The 15,175-nt window shown below is 39.4% G+C and overlaps 1 protein-coding gene across 4 annotated transcripts in view; it reads right to left on the reverse strand.

The window, feature by feature from the left end:
• Positions 1–1,741: 1,741 nt before the first annotated feature.
• Positions 1,742–15,175, reverse strand: part of CCDC174 (coiled-coil domain containing 174) — a 39,172-nt gene continuing 25,738 nt past the window's right edge. The window contains exons 6-11 of one of the 4 annotated variants that reach the window (XM_074957603.1): positions 14,557–14,652; positions 12,205–12,341; positions 11,696–11,790; positions 10,597–10,744; positions 8,865–9,014; positions 1,742–4,790 (exon numbers count right to left, since the gene is read on the reverse strand). In XM_074957603.1, the coding sequence (XP_074813704.1) occupies positions 4,516–4,790; positions 8,865–9,014; positions 10,597–10,744; positions 11,696–11,790; positions 12,205–12,341; positions 14,557–14,652 (901 nt within the window). In that variant the 3' untranslated portion in view covers positions 1,742–4,515. Of the gene's footprint in view, positions 4,791–8,864; positions 9,018–10,596; positions 10,745–11,695; positions 11,791–12,204; positions 12,342–14,556; positions 14,653–15,175 lie in introns of all 4 variants that reach the window. The other 3 variants (XM_074957602.1, XM_074957605.1, XM_074957604.1) reach the window with 3 other exon arrangements.

Below are 15,175 nucleotides of genomic sequence, written 5' to 3' on the forward strand. Positions count from 1 at the left end.
GGAAAAGGAAGCAAATTTTCTTAATTACAAAGTAAACTTTCAGCTGGAACTAATGAAGCGTCACGCTAATTTTTATGAAAGTTCAAATTTCTGTGGCTGGCTAAGGGCTAGCTAATCCAGACATCGGCATGCAAATTGGCTCCTGATGAATTTTTACATTCATTTTAATTTCTGTTCTGCCATGTTTACTATATAGGATGGGAAATCAGTACCCTTTGCCTTCAGTTATTCTACTTTATTCCAAGTCTAGCTTTTTAGGCACGTTTTCAGAACCAAACCCAGGACATTACAGTTCCCAAGTCACATATACCCAAAAAACAGAAAGGTCCAGAAAACAGGAAGTCTGAGTGGAATGGGGATGGTGGAAAGCTTAATGTCAGTGATTAAAATGGGAGGCAAAATAGGAACATAGAACAGGAACAGATGTGAATAGAGTTCAAAGGAAACAATAACGAACAACTTGTTATTCAAGTTCAGCCCAAAATTTAAAACATTCTGGCTGCTGTTTTGCAGGAGTCTGCTCAGATCCAATTAAATCTCTGTTTCTACTCCAAATAATGCAGACCTGGGAGACAAGAGACCTGAGTTCAAGGCTCTGCTCCGCCACAGACGTGTTGTGACTTTGAATGATAGACATAGTGTGCTACAATTTCACTTCATCTGTAAAGTGGGGACAGCAAAACTCCCCTACTTCAGAACAGGGATGCAAGTCTTGATTCCTGAATATTTGCAAAGTGTTGAGATCCTAGGAGGAAAGTAGTAGTGCAAACATATTACCCAGAAAGATGATAAAAACTTGCATGCAGGAATTGCTTCACCCATTGCAGAAATGCAGCCACTTCTGGTGTGGAATCCAAAGGCAGTGTAAAAGTGTATAGCAACACTGCACACCAGCTTAGGACAATAAATAAATGCTAGTGTGGTGTTTAAACTATGCAGGTTGTCTCCTCCTGGAATTTGAGTAGGATTCCATGATTAACACCCTAATGAGCCCCATTGCTTGGGTCATTTAAAGCTGAATTGGACAAAGTACTGAAGTCTGGGCTGGCGGAGACACTCCTACAGTGGAAGACGAATGGACTAGATGACATACTGCTGCAGGTCTATTACAGCAGTCACGTCGACTTTTCCACTTTAAAAGAATGTTAAATGTCCCCCACACAAGGTATTTTGCTACTTTCTAGCTGCCATATCTTTCTGTGGGCTCAGCTTATACCTTTAGGCTAGGATTTTTAAAGAGGCCCAGGGGAGTTAGGTACCTAAATCCCACTAAAATTTAGCAAGAGTTGGGTGCCTGGCACTTTTAAAAACCTACCCTTTATTCCTAATTGCGCAAGATATTTAGGGCCAGATTGTGATATATGTGCAGAAAAATCCACTAGTGAGCTCACATGCACAAGTCCAATACCAAATTATTCAAGACATTCAGACAAGGAAATCTGCATTGGGCCTCTAAACATCATGTTTATTAGCTCTAATTGCGTCTTGTGTTTTAATCAGGCCATAACCCTTTTCCAGCCTGGGTGATTTGCTCACTTAGCTGCAACCAACTGTTGGTTTTCCTAACCGGTTTTATTTGGTACTCCGGATGTGGTTTTGATCAGAACACAAGTCTAGTACAAATACTAAGTACAATTTAGCATCTAGTTAATGAACACCAGAGATTTTATTTTTCAGTAAGTAATGACAAAACACAGCTTCAAAATGGGAACCAGCAGTAGATTAGAACTTTTTGCAGTAAAATATCTTGAATTTCTTACCTCGATCATTTAAGATGCATCAAACCCACAGCTTTAAATGCAGCCTACTCTTGATTAAAAAAACCCAACCCTGTAAAAGGTAATCCGAACACGAATGTTGCTATTATAAGCTATATTAGTTGCCAAAGAGAACAGAACAGGGTATTTGCTCCAAGTTCTACATTCTAAAACTTGAACATTTACATGTCACAATAGGTCAGAACCCTATAGTATAAACCACTTGCTTTTTACACAGCATTGCTCACCTACGTTTCAAAACTACTCTGGCCTAAAATTTAAGAGGAATTTAAGAATGTGCACAATGGGCTTAGGCTTCAATTGATTCTGCGAGGGGAGAAGAGTCCTCCCCATATTTTGATTGGTAAATTGACAAGCAGTAAATTAGGGGAAAAGAGAGCCTCAGAATTATATAGGAGTACAGTGTTAGCGTGGCTTAGTGGCCAGAACATAGGACTGGGAATCAGGAACTCCCAAATCCTTATCCTCCTCTGATGGTTCTTTGTGGCCTTGAACATGTCACATAACCGGTCTCAATTTCCCTTCTCATAAAATGGAGATGGTACTATTTACTTCCCTACCTCCTGAAGGTGTTTAGTTAATATTTGTAAAGGACTTTGACACTTGAATCTCTGATCAAAAGCCAATTGTGTTTTTCAACAGATTCCACTGCCATACATTCTAGCTACCATTACATTCTTTAAATGATATGTCAACATTTCTAGGCTAACAAACCATTCTCCCGTCCCCCATACACTGAAGCTTTTTATTTATAAGAGGAATCTAGGTTATTTATTCCAGGGGCACAGTGCTGGGGACATCGTATAGCTGAGCTATTTGCTACATGAGTTCAAAAATGCATTAGTTCCTAAAGTTTGCAAGATTTAACCTCAGCATAACGTCTGCAAATTCCACAACTAATGGCACTCCATTGAGACTGCCCTGCCCGTTCCACGTTCAGCTCTGGGTTCCATCTGCAGGTGTCGTTCTTGAATGCAGCTGCCTAAATGTAGAGAGGGCTGCGTACTAGCCCAGAGATCCTGAGCTATACATTGTTCAGTGTAGCATTTGGGATAATTGTTATGGGTTCTATAATAGTCTGTCAATGTACTGGAGATGCATACAGGTAATTCCTCAAATCCTACTGGGAAGGGAATGGTACATAAATTGTCCACATGGATGAAAACAATTGCAGTGAGTTGTTACTAGCAAGTAAGTAGTAGGCTGCCATCTGGTGGGCATTAATTTTGACACAAACCAGAGAGATCAGAGCTGAAAAACATCCATTTTTGTTGTGCCACCTTATCACTATAAAAAAAGTTTAAAAATTTGACTGTCAATAAAAGTGGCCAGATTTAGAACGGTTTCCTCTCATTTTACTTCAGTGTAAACTGGCTAATTGTTTTGAGTTCTTTAGAAAGAAATCCATGGTTATGTGTTTTTGTTTTGCAGGAAGGAGAGAGGTGACTGGATGGCCCAAACAATTATTATCAAAACAGTTTGCTTCTAGTTTGCTGCTTCAAATTCTTTCACACTGGGAGAAACTCAGAGTATGAAAGGGATAGGGGGATGGACGTCCCCTCTCAACCCTTAAAAATGGGTCCCGGTCAGGGTTGAAACATCAGAGAGGAAGGCATAGAAGTTTGCACTGTTAGCTGAACTGTACACACTGGGTGGATTAAACTTTTCAATCTGCAGCACCTTTTACAAGCACTAAATCTATTTAACAGAAATATGAAACCAAAGTTACTTTGGCACTCCTGACTCTATTGGTAAAATGGGGATACTCTTATTTACCAACCTTTGCAAAGCACTCTGAGACTCTAGGATGAAAAGCACTATTACAAGAATAAAACATTGATTGTCTCCATGCCCACTGCAGTGTTTGCTGCCGTGCTTATCACTTTGCCACTGTCACTTAACCTTATAAATACTATCAATTTGGGAAATTTCATTTCAAAATTTACTCTTCTATCTTGGTGTCCTTGTATAAGCTTTCAAAATACAAACTCCAATGATCCAAATTGCCCCCTGAAATCAGAATTTATTTTTTCTAAATATCAACCACCGCCCACTGTCTATTTAGCTAATTGAAGTGTAGTAGTAGTGTGCACATCAATTTGGTTATACGACAATTATTGCAATAGCATATAAAAGTAATGTCGGCATGTTGGTAAATGGGTTTTGTATTTAACACTAGATGGTTTAATTAGTAAATAGGGGTAACTGGCTGCATGTTGTTTCTTTAGAAGTATCTGACCATATTATCAATGGACTTGATTTTCAGTTTGTCAGAGTATTCTCAATTTGACACTTCTTCGAAGTTAGCTCTTATAACAACATCCCTTTTTTTTTGGGCAGGGGGGAGAGGAAGTGTCATTGAAAAAAGGACTAAAACAAGCTTTATCTAATTAAAATAACATCTCTATTTGTAAATTTCAAAATAGGGGCAAAATGCAGGACAATAACAAAGAATAGGGTTAGAGAGTAAAGAATAAGTGTCAAATTCCACAATCAAATACCACCATCAAAACGTATCCTTTTAATACAATACAGGACTGATGGAGCAAATGCGTGGCTGTTGTGTGATACAGTTCAGACAGCCTTACTTCACATAACAGATTTCTTTAATTAATAAGATATCTACTTACAGGAACCTTATTTCCCCCAAATCTGGGGAAAACAATAGGTGAATGCTAAGAACATAATTCTATTTCACTTATTTAAGTTAAGATTCTTGCTTATGCTTTTGATAAGCTCAAGTCATTTGTTTGTAGTAAGACAACATGTCATCTAGACTTTGGTAAACTGGTTGTTGATCCTCTGAGCTGTTGCGGTAATTCTGCATCGATGGAAACTGCTTGTTCTGTGTTGATTCCTGTCCCAGTTTCTCAGGAGAGGATCCAAGCTTGTTCCAACTCTGGCTTTGGTAGTTATTGGCTTTCTTTTGACAAACAAAGTAATTGGAAGGTGGTGCAAATTCTGGATCTCGTTCATCTGCACATTTCTTTGACCATTGTCCAAAAGTAAACTCTATTAGATAGGAAAAACATGGTAACTTAAACAAATTTTACTGTACAAAGATCATTTATGTTCCCTTCCTGTGAAGGAATTTCTCCTTCAACGTTTAACAGAAATGGAAAACTGAATTGCTTGAAATAGTCTGCAACAGAGCCTTTCACTTAATTTCCTCAGTATTAAGTTGACACTCCACTTGCTTCAAACCTCAGGAACCAAATCACTTAAAATTTTAAAGACAACTTTTACCCTTTATCTTAAAGAATGTTGGTTATTTTAAGAAGAAAGTTGCTAATTATAAGGGGAAGCCCACCTTCTAAATGAGATCAAAGCAGTAAGAACCCAAAAATATTAAAAAATGACTATTATGCTTGGGTAGTCAACAATGTCAGAATTTGCTATACCCTCCGGTGGTAGGCATTTTAACTTCTGTTACTCTCAATCATTTCCCATGACAAATTTTTAAAAGTAGCTACAAAATGATGTGACAACAGCTCAAGTTCACGATAAATACGTTTTATTTTGAAGCTGAACTGAACAGCTTTTGACCCCATGTACAGTGATACAGGAACCTGTCAACTGATTATAAGCTCCTGGGGGCAGGTGCTGTGGGTTTGTACAACATATAGCAAAAAGGGGCTCTAGTTCTGAAGACGGCTTTTTTACACTACTCCAATACAAATATTAACTGTAGCAAACAAAAGTTTCGAAACAGAGCAAGGAACTGCACATCTTACACTGTACAAACTGATTTACAAATCACTGATTTGTAACTATTTTTTCGAATTTTATTTGTAATTTAGGTCTATGCACTATTTGTAGAGCAGTGGTTCTCAACAAGGGGGCGCGAGCAGGTTTCAGGGGGTCCGCCACGCAGGGCTGGCATTAAACTTGCTGGGGCCCAGGGCAGAAAGCCAAAGCCTCACCGCCTGGGGCTGAAGCCAAAGCCTGAGCAACTTAGCTTTGCAGGGCCCCCTGTGGCATGAGGCCCCGAGCAACTGCCCTGTTTGCTACCCCTAACACCGGCCCTGGCTTTTATATGCAGATAAACCAGTTGTTGTAGCACAGGTAGGCAGTGGGGTTTTTACAGCCTGCTGCGGGAGCTTCAAAAGAAAAAGGTTGAGAACCCTTGACCTAGACCATCCCTGACAGGTGTTTGTCGAACCTGCTCCTAAAAACCTCCACGGACAGAGATTCCACAAGCGCCCGAGGTAATTTGTTCCAGTGCTTAAATATCCTTACACTTAGGAAATTTTTCCTAATGTCTAACCTAAATCTCCCTTGCTGCAATTTAAGCCCATTACTTCTTGCATCTAGGAGCATCTAGGAGCCCCGGTCATAGCTCATGTCCCATTGTAGTAGGTGCTGTACAAACACAGACTAAAAAAAAAAAAAGATGACCCCCACAAGTATGAGCGCAGGGGGCTTAACTAACATTTTTTCCCCAAGTTATATAGGGTGACAAAGTTTTTGTCAGAGCGCCGGAGGTCCTTACAATCTAACCACAAAGACAGAGCAAAGAATAATGACAAGAGATCATGTTGGCTAAGGGCAGGAAGGTAGGAGATGCACAAATAACCAATAGGAGGGGAATACTGTAGACGGTACATGATTAATATACGTCATCTGTTTTTATTTTATTTAACAACCAGGTGCCAGAATGTGAAGCGAGAGGCCTGAATGCTCAAAAGGAGTTAAGTACCTAATTCCCTAATTTAGGTACCTAAGACCTAGTTTTGGCTCCTGTGCGATGCACAAAACTGCTGCCTAAACTTCTGTGACAGGAGGTATAAACACTGAACCGGTAAGGAAGGGGTTAAAGAGCTGCTGTGGGCAAGGCTGGCCCCACTCCTCCGGCCCTATCAATCATGTCAAGGGTGGAATAAAGGGCTTAAAACCAGGAAGTTCCCAACAGGTTCTGGGCAGGTCTGGGAGAGAGCAGATGGCTGCTCTACAGCTCCCGAAGATGACTTCTGGAAGCCTTCCGGGAACAGCTCAGGGAGCCCCTCACCTTGTGCCTACAAGGAGACAACAACCCTGGGGTACTGGCCACATACAGTAGGGTCAGCAAGTCCCAAGGTGAACATAACAGGCAGTTGGTGGCGCTACCCCCTTCTGGGGTTAGGGATCTGAGACCATACACAACGGACTTGGGGAATGGGAGCCAAGAGTCACTTCAACATAAAAGGACTGTAACACAATTCGTATCATAGGGACCCCTACCTAGGCAGATGGGAGAGCCCTAAGGATTTTTCAGTGCCAGCCCAGTAGGAGGTGCCTGTCAACAGCCTGAGAACTGTGACACCCCTATAGGCACCTAAACTCACTGTCTAAATTTTCAGGACAACTGGCTGTGAGCTCCGGTGGCAGCGCAGCTGCAGAGCCCAGCCTGTCCTAGTGCAGCCGCACCGCCAGCCACCAGTGCTCCAGGCAGCGAGGTAAGGGGGCAGGGGGCGTTGGATATAGGGCAGGGGAGTTTGGGGTGGTGGTCAGGGGCCGGGGGCAGGGTCCTGGAAGGACAGTCAGGAAGGATAGGAGGGGTTGAATGGGGAGGCCGGGGGCAGTCAGGGAAGGGGGGTTCAGGGGCGGCCAGGGGACAGGGGGTGGTGGATGGGGCAGGAGTCCCGGGGGTGGGCCATCAGGAGGTGAGAAGCGGGGGGGGTGGATAGGGGTCGGGGGCTGGGCTACACCTTGCTGTTTGGGGAGGCAGAGCCTCCCCTAACCGGCCCTCCATACAATTTTGGAAACCCGATTTGGCCCTCAGGCCAAAAAGTTTGCCCACCCCTGGTCTAAAGTGCCTAAGTGCCTAACTCAGGCTTTGTAAATCCCAGTGTTGTTCGAGTGGTTTTCTAGCGCCTAGAGGTCAGGCGTTGTGTCACAATGCTCCTTCGGCGCTCTCAGGCCAGAGTACCGGAGATTAGATTAATGGCAGGGAGTGAGATGAAAGGAGTGAGTTTTGAGAAAGGATCTGAAGGACAGCAAAGTCACTTGGCATTCAGGAAAAGGAAGATGCTTCCATGTGTAACCACAGCATGAATAAAGGCATGGGAAGAGCGGAGGGCACTTGTACATTAATGATTGAGATATAAAGTTACTTACTTTCTTCATAGAGCACTTCTGTTCACTTCTCAGAAAAAGTTTGGCCAGTTAAACTAAGTTACCCTCATGTGCTGTAGTGGGGTTGATGTCACCTCATAATCAGAAGGCCAAAAGTCAAATATCATTTTTATTCAGTATAAATTAATATGGTGGTCTTAACTACATCACTTAACTCTTGACAATTTGATACAAATTGCTGTAGCCACATATTTACCTATACCTCATTAGGAGGGAGGGCCCTCACTTCAGTTCCAAATTTACTATTTTCTATTACACAAACACTTACACTTCTTTTGCATTAAGTTCAAACTGCTTGTCCACACCTTTAAGGATCTGCCCAATGCTGCCTACATCTCTCTCACTGTTTCCTCTTTTTCCTCCTTTTCTTATCTTCTTACCTGCACCTTTTTCCACAAGAATCATGGAACAGCCTCCACTTGCTGTGTGCCAAGAGCCTTTCTGCTTTTCCCTCAAATCCTTCCCTCAAAATTCACTTTGACCATGAAGCATTTTAGGGAAAGTGACCTCGCACTACTCCATCTGCCTCCATGGTGTCTGTTTATGTAATTTAGTGCAATACTCTACCTACTCATGCATTTAGAGTTTAGGCTCTTCTGTGTGACACATCCTGCCCATCTATACCACATCGTATAAAGTTACAGCAATTATTTTGCATATCAGGATAGGTTACAAACTAAAATAATTCACACTGCAACCTTCCTCCATCAGTATCTTTGTATGGAACCCAATAACCTGTGTGAATGGTAAAACTAGGATATGTTACAGCAGCTGCTCATGTCATGGTCAAGGCTGTCAATCTCTTTCTAGGCTCACTATAAAGTAATGACAATGTAAATCTGACAGGGAAAGGGAAAGTATATTTCTTTACTTTTCAGCTTCATCATGTATAAAAATGACAGTAGTGCTGAGCCCATTAATAAACAGTGTTTTTGACTATACCATGCTACGTTTATAGTTCAGTTTTCTTACCTTTCCCTTTATCCCACTCTCGAACATAGGGCACACCAGCCTTTGTATCTTTTCTCTCCTGAATGATGACCTCCACTTTTCTACTTTCTGCAACTCTTGGAGCCACAGGGGCTTCTGGTTCAGCTGGTAGTGGTCCAATAACTGCTTCCTCTTCTTTTGAAAAAGGGAAAAGAAATTTGTTAACAGGATATAGGTTTATTTTTCAAATATCATAGGATACATGACAAGAGCTACTCCACATTCACACTGATAACGTCTACAGCAGTTATCTAATCAGAATGAAATACATCTGACTGGGGAGGTGTTTGTTTGTTTGTTTGTTAATTTACTGTGTATTAGTTCATAAGCCATAGTGGATAAGCCAGATAATCTAGAAATGAATCCACAACCCTTCATTAGCTTTTGAGTGTAAAAGAAGAGACTGCTGGAAACGTATTACCTAATAACATACCTAGGAATAGGCTGAGTGGTCTACTGACGATGGGAAATTAGGGAAGAGTGAAAATATCACTGCATGTATCTCCGCTTCAGTGATCTTAGAAAAAAGTTGTGTTCTTATTCTTCTCTGTAAGAATAATACTTAACACTGATATACTACTGTTCTGCATTTCCAAAGCACTTTACATTTAAGCACTCTCTCATTACTGGGTGGTGGAAAGTACTAATTCTATTTGACAGATGAGGAAGCAGATAGCGTGACTCAATACCATAGATGGAGCCAGTGTAGAGCTGGGATTAGAACTCAAAAATTTATGTCTGCAAGTTGTGAAATGAGGCCACATTCCCTTTACATGATTTCTGACATTCACCTTTTTCAGAGCTTGTAACTTGAGTGTTGCCCCTAATTTGAATTTCATCCACCCAAAAACTCTTAATTTGAGTGTGGTGGCTGATCCATCAGAGGGTCTAGGCTAAAGCTTGAGTTGGTACAACTTAGCCACTAACACAACCACTCTGTGTAGCTTGAATGTGATTCCACAGTGTGGCCACTCTCACTCAAGTGGAGCTAATTTAAGTGTGGATAACTCAATTTAACTCTGCAGTGAAGACATAATCTCATCATGTTCACCCACAGACTGCTGTTACTAGAGGGTACTACAACTCTTTTTTGTACCACCAACTTACAAATAAGCTTTGGAATGTGTCCATTTGTACGTACTGAACCTTTTACTTAAAACAACTCTCACAAAAATCACATGGCAGAAGGGGTTTTTCTGCATACATAAATTAAGCTATAGGCTTAATAGAAAATGTATGTTGTGCACAGTCATCTGAATACAGATTCTGGCCCTTAATTACCACCTGCAATCATTTTAATTTTATGAATATACAGTATCTGACATTGCTGACAAGATAACTCTACACAAATTGCTTGTATTTCTTCATACCTCAAGTAATTGGCTATCTTAAAAATCACCATTTAATACATGCAATTCTAGCTTAGAATGACCTGCATAATTCTTCCTGGCATGTGTGAACCTAAAAGGCAGTACAATGCACACAACACAACACTTGCCTCTCCACGGGAAGCACTATTTTTAGTATATATGATTTTATACCTATGTGCAATTAATTTAAACTGTTAATTTTTTCAAAGCCATATAATTTAATATATTCAAAATATATAATGTTGGTATTCAAACACAGATATTCCATCTGAGCAGAATATTTTTTCCACGATACTGAGGGAGAATGATTGTTTTAAAACAAAGATACTTGTTACAGACCATACCTTCATTTTCCAGTTTGTTTGCCTCTTCCTCTAGTCCATCTTCTCTTAGTCTCTTTATCTTTCTTGCTTTAAGTTTAGAAAGCCTCGTTTTCAGAACTGCCTTTCGTTTTTCCTTTAAATGTTCACGTTTAGTCCTTTGGTCTGTGGTCTTAACAGTAACCGAAAATGTTCATTAGTTAATCCTGCATTTGGTTATAATCAATTGTGCATCTCCTTCAATTATCCCCAGAAATGAACTGATTATCAGGTGCATTGTCTCAATGGGGAGGAAAATGACCCCATTCCTTGAATCCAAACTTGCACACGCTACCAGGCATAATAAATTTGGCTAAGTATGCCAAACAAAACATGTCTCTGTTCTAAGTAGCTTGCTATAGAGAGGCATGAGGAAGGGATGTAAAGATACTTATTTCACATATAAGATGAAAACTTCCAGAGAGTAGAAGAAACAGGTTTTTCACTGAAGCTACACCTAACCTCAACTCAAAAGAAATCCATGAATGAAAAGCCAAAATGGGGGAAGGGGTTTATTTTAGGATTTCAACACTTGTTTTATGTATGTAACTTTGTACCTGTTCCTGCAACCCTTCCCCTATATTGATGGGATAAAAGCATTCTTAACATTATATTATACTCAGAAATTAATACAAAATGTAATAATGAAAAGTAGTTCTTCAACTTTAAGGGCCAAATTCCAGTGGGTAGGAGCCATGGCTGTGTATTTATCAAGGCTGCACATGTGCAATTATTGCAACTGTGCATGCAAGTGGCTATTCTGAAGTCTAGATATCCATTTGTTGACACAACTACAGTAAATATATGTACAAGGCAACACTTTCTTGCATGCAGACCTCGGGTTACTTCCATTGAAAATTTATTTCTAAATATTTTGCCTTTCGGCATCAAAGATCGTGAGTGGACAATTACAGGTGTCCATGCTCTGCAGTTCAACATCTTACACAAGTAGTTTTGGTTTTGCTACTATTTTCCAACACATTTACTACCCGGTATACAGTGCAAAGGTTCCAAAATAATATATAAAGATGGGGAGCCAAGGCTGGTCCCAGCACAGGCTAAGGATCTACTTTTAGCTTCATACCTGCTCTCTCAGCATTTCCAAAGTCTCCATTTGCTTATTTCTCTGTGCTCTATCACGAGCAAAGGCAAAGTAGCCAACGCCTAGTTGTCTGGCCTCTGAAAGAAACAATTTTCAACAGTTGGTTTCATCAGATTTACAGCTGCAGCAACCTTGAAATCACCAGGGTGTAAGTTATTGGAGAAAGACTCATTAGGTCATCCTGCCCATTGCCCTGCCTGACAATAGCATTAGAGGGTTATGTCCAGTCTAGTTTTAATTGACTCACGTGATGACGCTTCCCAGCAACTTTTCTTAGGAGACTAGGAGGTTTTTTCCTGATTTATTTTTTCAGTCAGGAGATGAATGCATGCTATCCCTTTGTAAACTAAGTGGCTATTTCTAAAACAGTTTAACAAGGTGAAAATATATTTATACTGGAGTAGTTTTTATACTTAGAGGTAAATTACACCTTCTTCCTCTACAAACCATCCTACAGTGAAGATAAGCCATACAAAGGAACGAATATAAACCGTTTTCTCTAATGTCCTCATAATGTATGGGTCCCACAGGTTTCTTTAGGGCCTCTTCTTCCTCTCTTTCCCATTGCTGCCGCTGAAGTTCTCGTCTCATATCTTCAGACGATAGAGTCTTCTCCTCAATGCTTTGTCTAGTGAAAAACAAAACCCAAACAAAGTGTAAAGGTTCTTTGGTATTGAACAATGGAAGTATGACAACGGCTAAGCCATTTTTAATTACTCATCAGGAGCGTGGACTTGGTTTGCAGAAAGCTAACGGAAGGCGCCAAGATACTACAGCCGTGAGCACAGTATGAGAATTTATAGTACATTGCAGAATAGAAGAGGGAGGAAAGGATACGATACCACATCTGGCAAAGCACAGTAAACTAATTCTAATTAAAGATCCTTAAGAAGAAGTTGATATGATACCATTTTCATAGGCATTGTGAAGTCACTAATAACTGAAAATAGAAGAAGTGGGAGATGACCAGTGCTCAACAGAATAGTCACCAAAAGCAGAATAACAGCAACACTTTCACCAATGTGAAGTGGATACAAAAACGTGAACAGCATTTATTTGTTTAATGTAAAAAATGAAACATTTAAATGAGCAACGAGCAACATCAGCAGCTGAGGGGGAAAATACTTTTATGTTTTTCCTTGAGAGGCAGAAACAGTTCTCTCCCCCATTATCTAGCTAGGTTAGATCAAAATATGATTGCAGACCACTTATCCAGGTGAATACGGAGAATGTACTTCCTAAGCAATTTTATATTCTTCATTCTGTTTCGAACTATAAAGAACAGGCTGTAAAATTTTCAAGGAGGAACGCTTACAACTCAATAATATAAGTGCTCAATTATGGCACATTTTGTTCCAATATAATTTTCATTTCTGCCATTAGTTTTATCAGAATTGCTGTAATTAACTATACAACTGGAGTTCTAACAGATTCACTCAGAATGTCATGTATTGGACTTTATTAAAAACCTTAAAATCAGATCATCCAGGACAAAAAATATAGATCTGCTGGGATTCTTTAGGTTTAAGGCACATTAAAATACAACTTCTATAGAAGGACCATAACTTTTAAAAAAATAAGTCAAGTACCCAATAGGCTGCTAAATTAATTTAATAGACCTTTGTTTGTGGGGCTAATATGAGCCAATGCTCTACAATGAAGTTTTTGGATTTCATTAGCATTTTCCATCAGAATCTGAGCTTTAATAGTTTATAAAAATTCTGTGTATTAAGTTTGGCATACATGGCCTCAACTCAGGTACCATTTAAAATGTGAAAATGCCACACACTTTTCAGAGGATTAATTCAACTGCCAGTGAAATAAAATAGCTTAGGACAAATGCATGTGTTCACAAAGGAAGTTTTGATAAAACCACACAAAAGATTGTGACACTCTAAACACACTGAATAAGGATGGATAGAAGTTGATGATTTTAAAAACAGAAAAGACTTTTTTAATTTAATTTAAATTAAATACAGGTTTATTTTTTAAAAATAAACATTTAAAATTTGATTTTTTTAAAATCTAACTTATCCAATGTTAAGGTCCAAACTATTAAAATCATTTAGATTAAATACAAAAAATAATATTAAGCAGTACATGTTTGCTGCTAAATTTTAAAGAAAGTCAGACTATGGAACTGGACCCAGAGTTTGCTGAAGTGCTAAACTAATTTTTGACATCAGCACTCTCTTCTACAGGGGCAGAGAGAATAGTTTCTTTATTTCAGTTTTTTCAACTAGTTCAGTGCAATGACTAGCTAATTTAAAAATAAAAAAACCAAATGGAGTTGAAAAAGCAGGAAAGCTTGTTTTTCTCTCCCAATCTATGAATAAAAACAGATCTGTTAGTCTTTAAGGTGCCACTGGACTCCTTGTTGTTTTTGTGTATAGATAGTGTATCTTCCTAGTTACCAAACAGCAGCACCAAATTCAGCGTAAAGGCTGATTTGCAAAGCATCATGTTTTAATGGTTACCAACAGTGATGACTGGTGTGTATGTGTGTTGCCTTCCTGCTGCCTTTTAACATAATTTAAAAGTACAAATGCAAAACCATGATTCAAATTGGTGATTTAAATCAAGGTTTCCTGCTTGGTGATTTAAATCATTATTAGAATTGGTGATTTAAATCAATCCATCATGCACTGACTATTCTCCTCTTCTTTTTTTGGATATATTGGACCAAATTCTGCAGTTACACCAATGTCAAAAGACTTTGATGGCTTCAATGAAGTTAATCTGGTTATACAACTCTGCCAAGTGTGTGTACAAACTCTCTTCCTGCCATAAAACACGTCTATGAAATCCTGTGGGAGAAAATACTTTCCTTAGAGAAGCCATACCTTTTCCCCTGAAGTTCTTTATCCATTTTAAGCAGATTTGGCAAATCCTTCTTCATACAGCGTCTAGATCGGCCCAAGGAATCCACATAATCAACCCTGTAATCAAAGTAACAAGAATTTCTCACAATTTATATTCTCAGATTTACAGAACTCTTATCCAAAGGATACAAGTAACTGAATACTTTCCATAGAGAATATTCACATTCAGGGTGCTAAAGTTACCACCATCCTAACAGTTAACAAGCCTAGTGTAACAATTTAAAGGACACATTTTTAACAGGGTTTGTAACAGATACATCACATTGATATATTTTATTCAATCTCATTTTGAGACAACTGTCTTCCTTCATGATAAGACAGTTTGAAAACTGTTTACAAGTTATGATGTCACGTAGCTCCCAAGTCAAAATAAAATTGAAAGCATAATATCTGCTTCCTGTGGTGAACATAATGATGCAGCACTGACTTCTCACACAAATATTAAATTGCTATAGTATAATGCAATTATCAGTCTGTGGCTCATTTACTAAGAGCTTCAGTGATCATTCAAGTGGTTTAACAAAAGCCTAGTAAATCAAGCAGAATGTTGTTCCTTTGAAGCTCCCTTTACATAGTGTAT

The sequence above is a fragment of the Natator depressus genome, chromosome 7, assembly GCF_965152275.1.
Source record: "Natator depressus isolate rNatDep1 chromosome 7, rNatDep2.hap1, whole genome shotgun sequence".
Taxonomy (NCBI): domain Eukaryota; kingdom Metazoa; phylum Chordata; order Testudines; family Cheloniidae; genus Natator; species Natator depressus.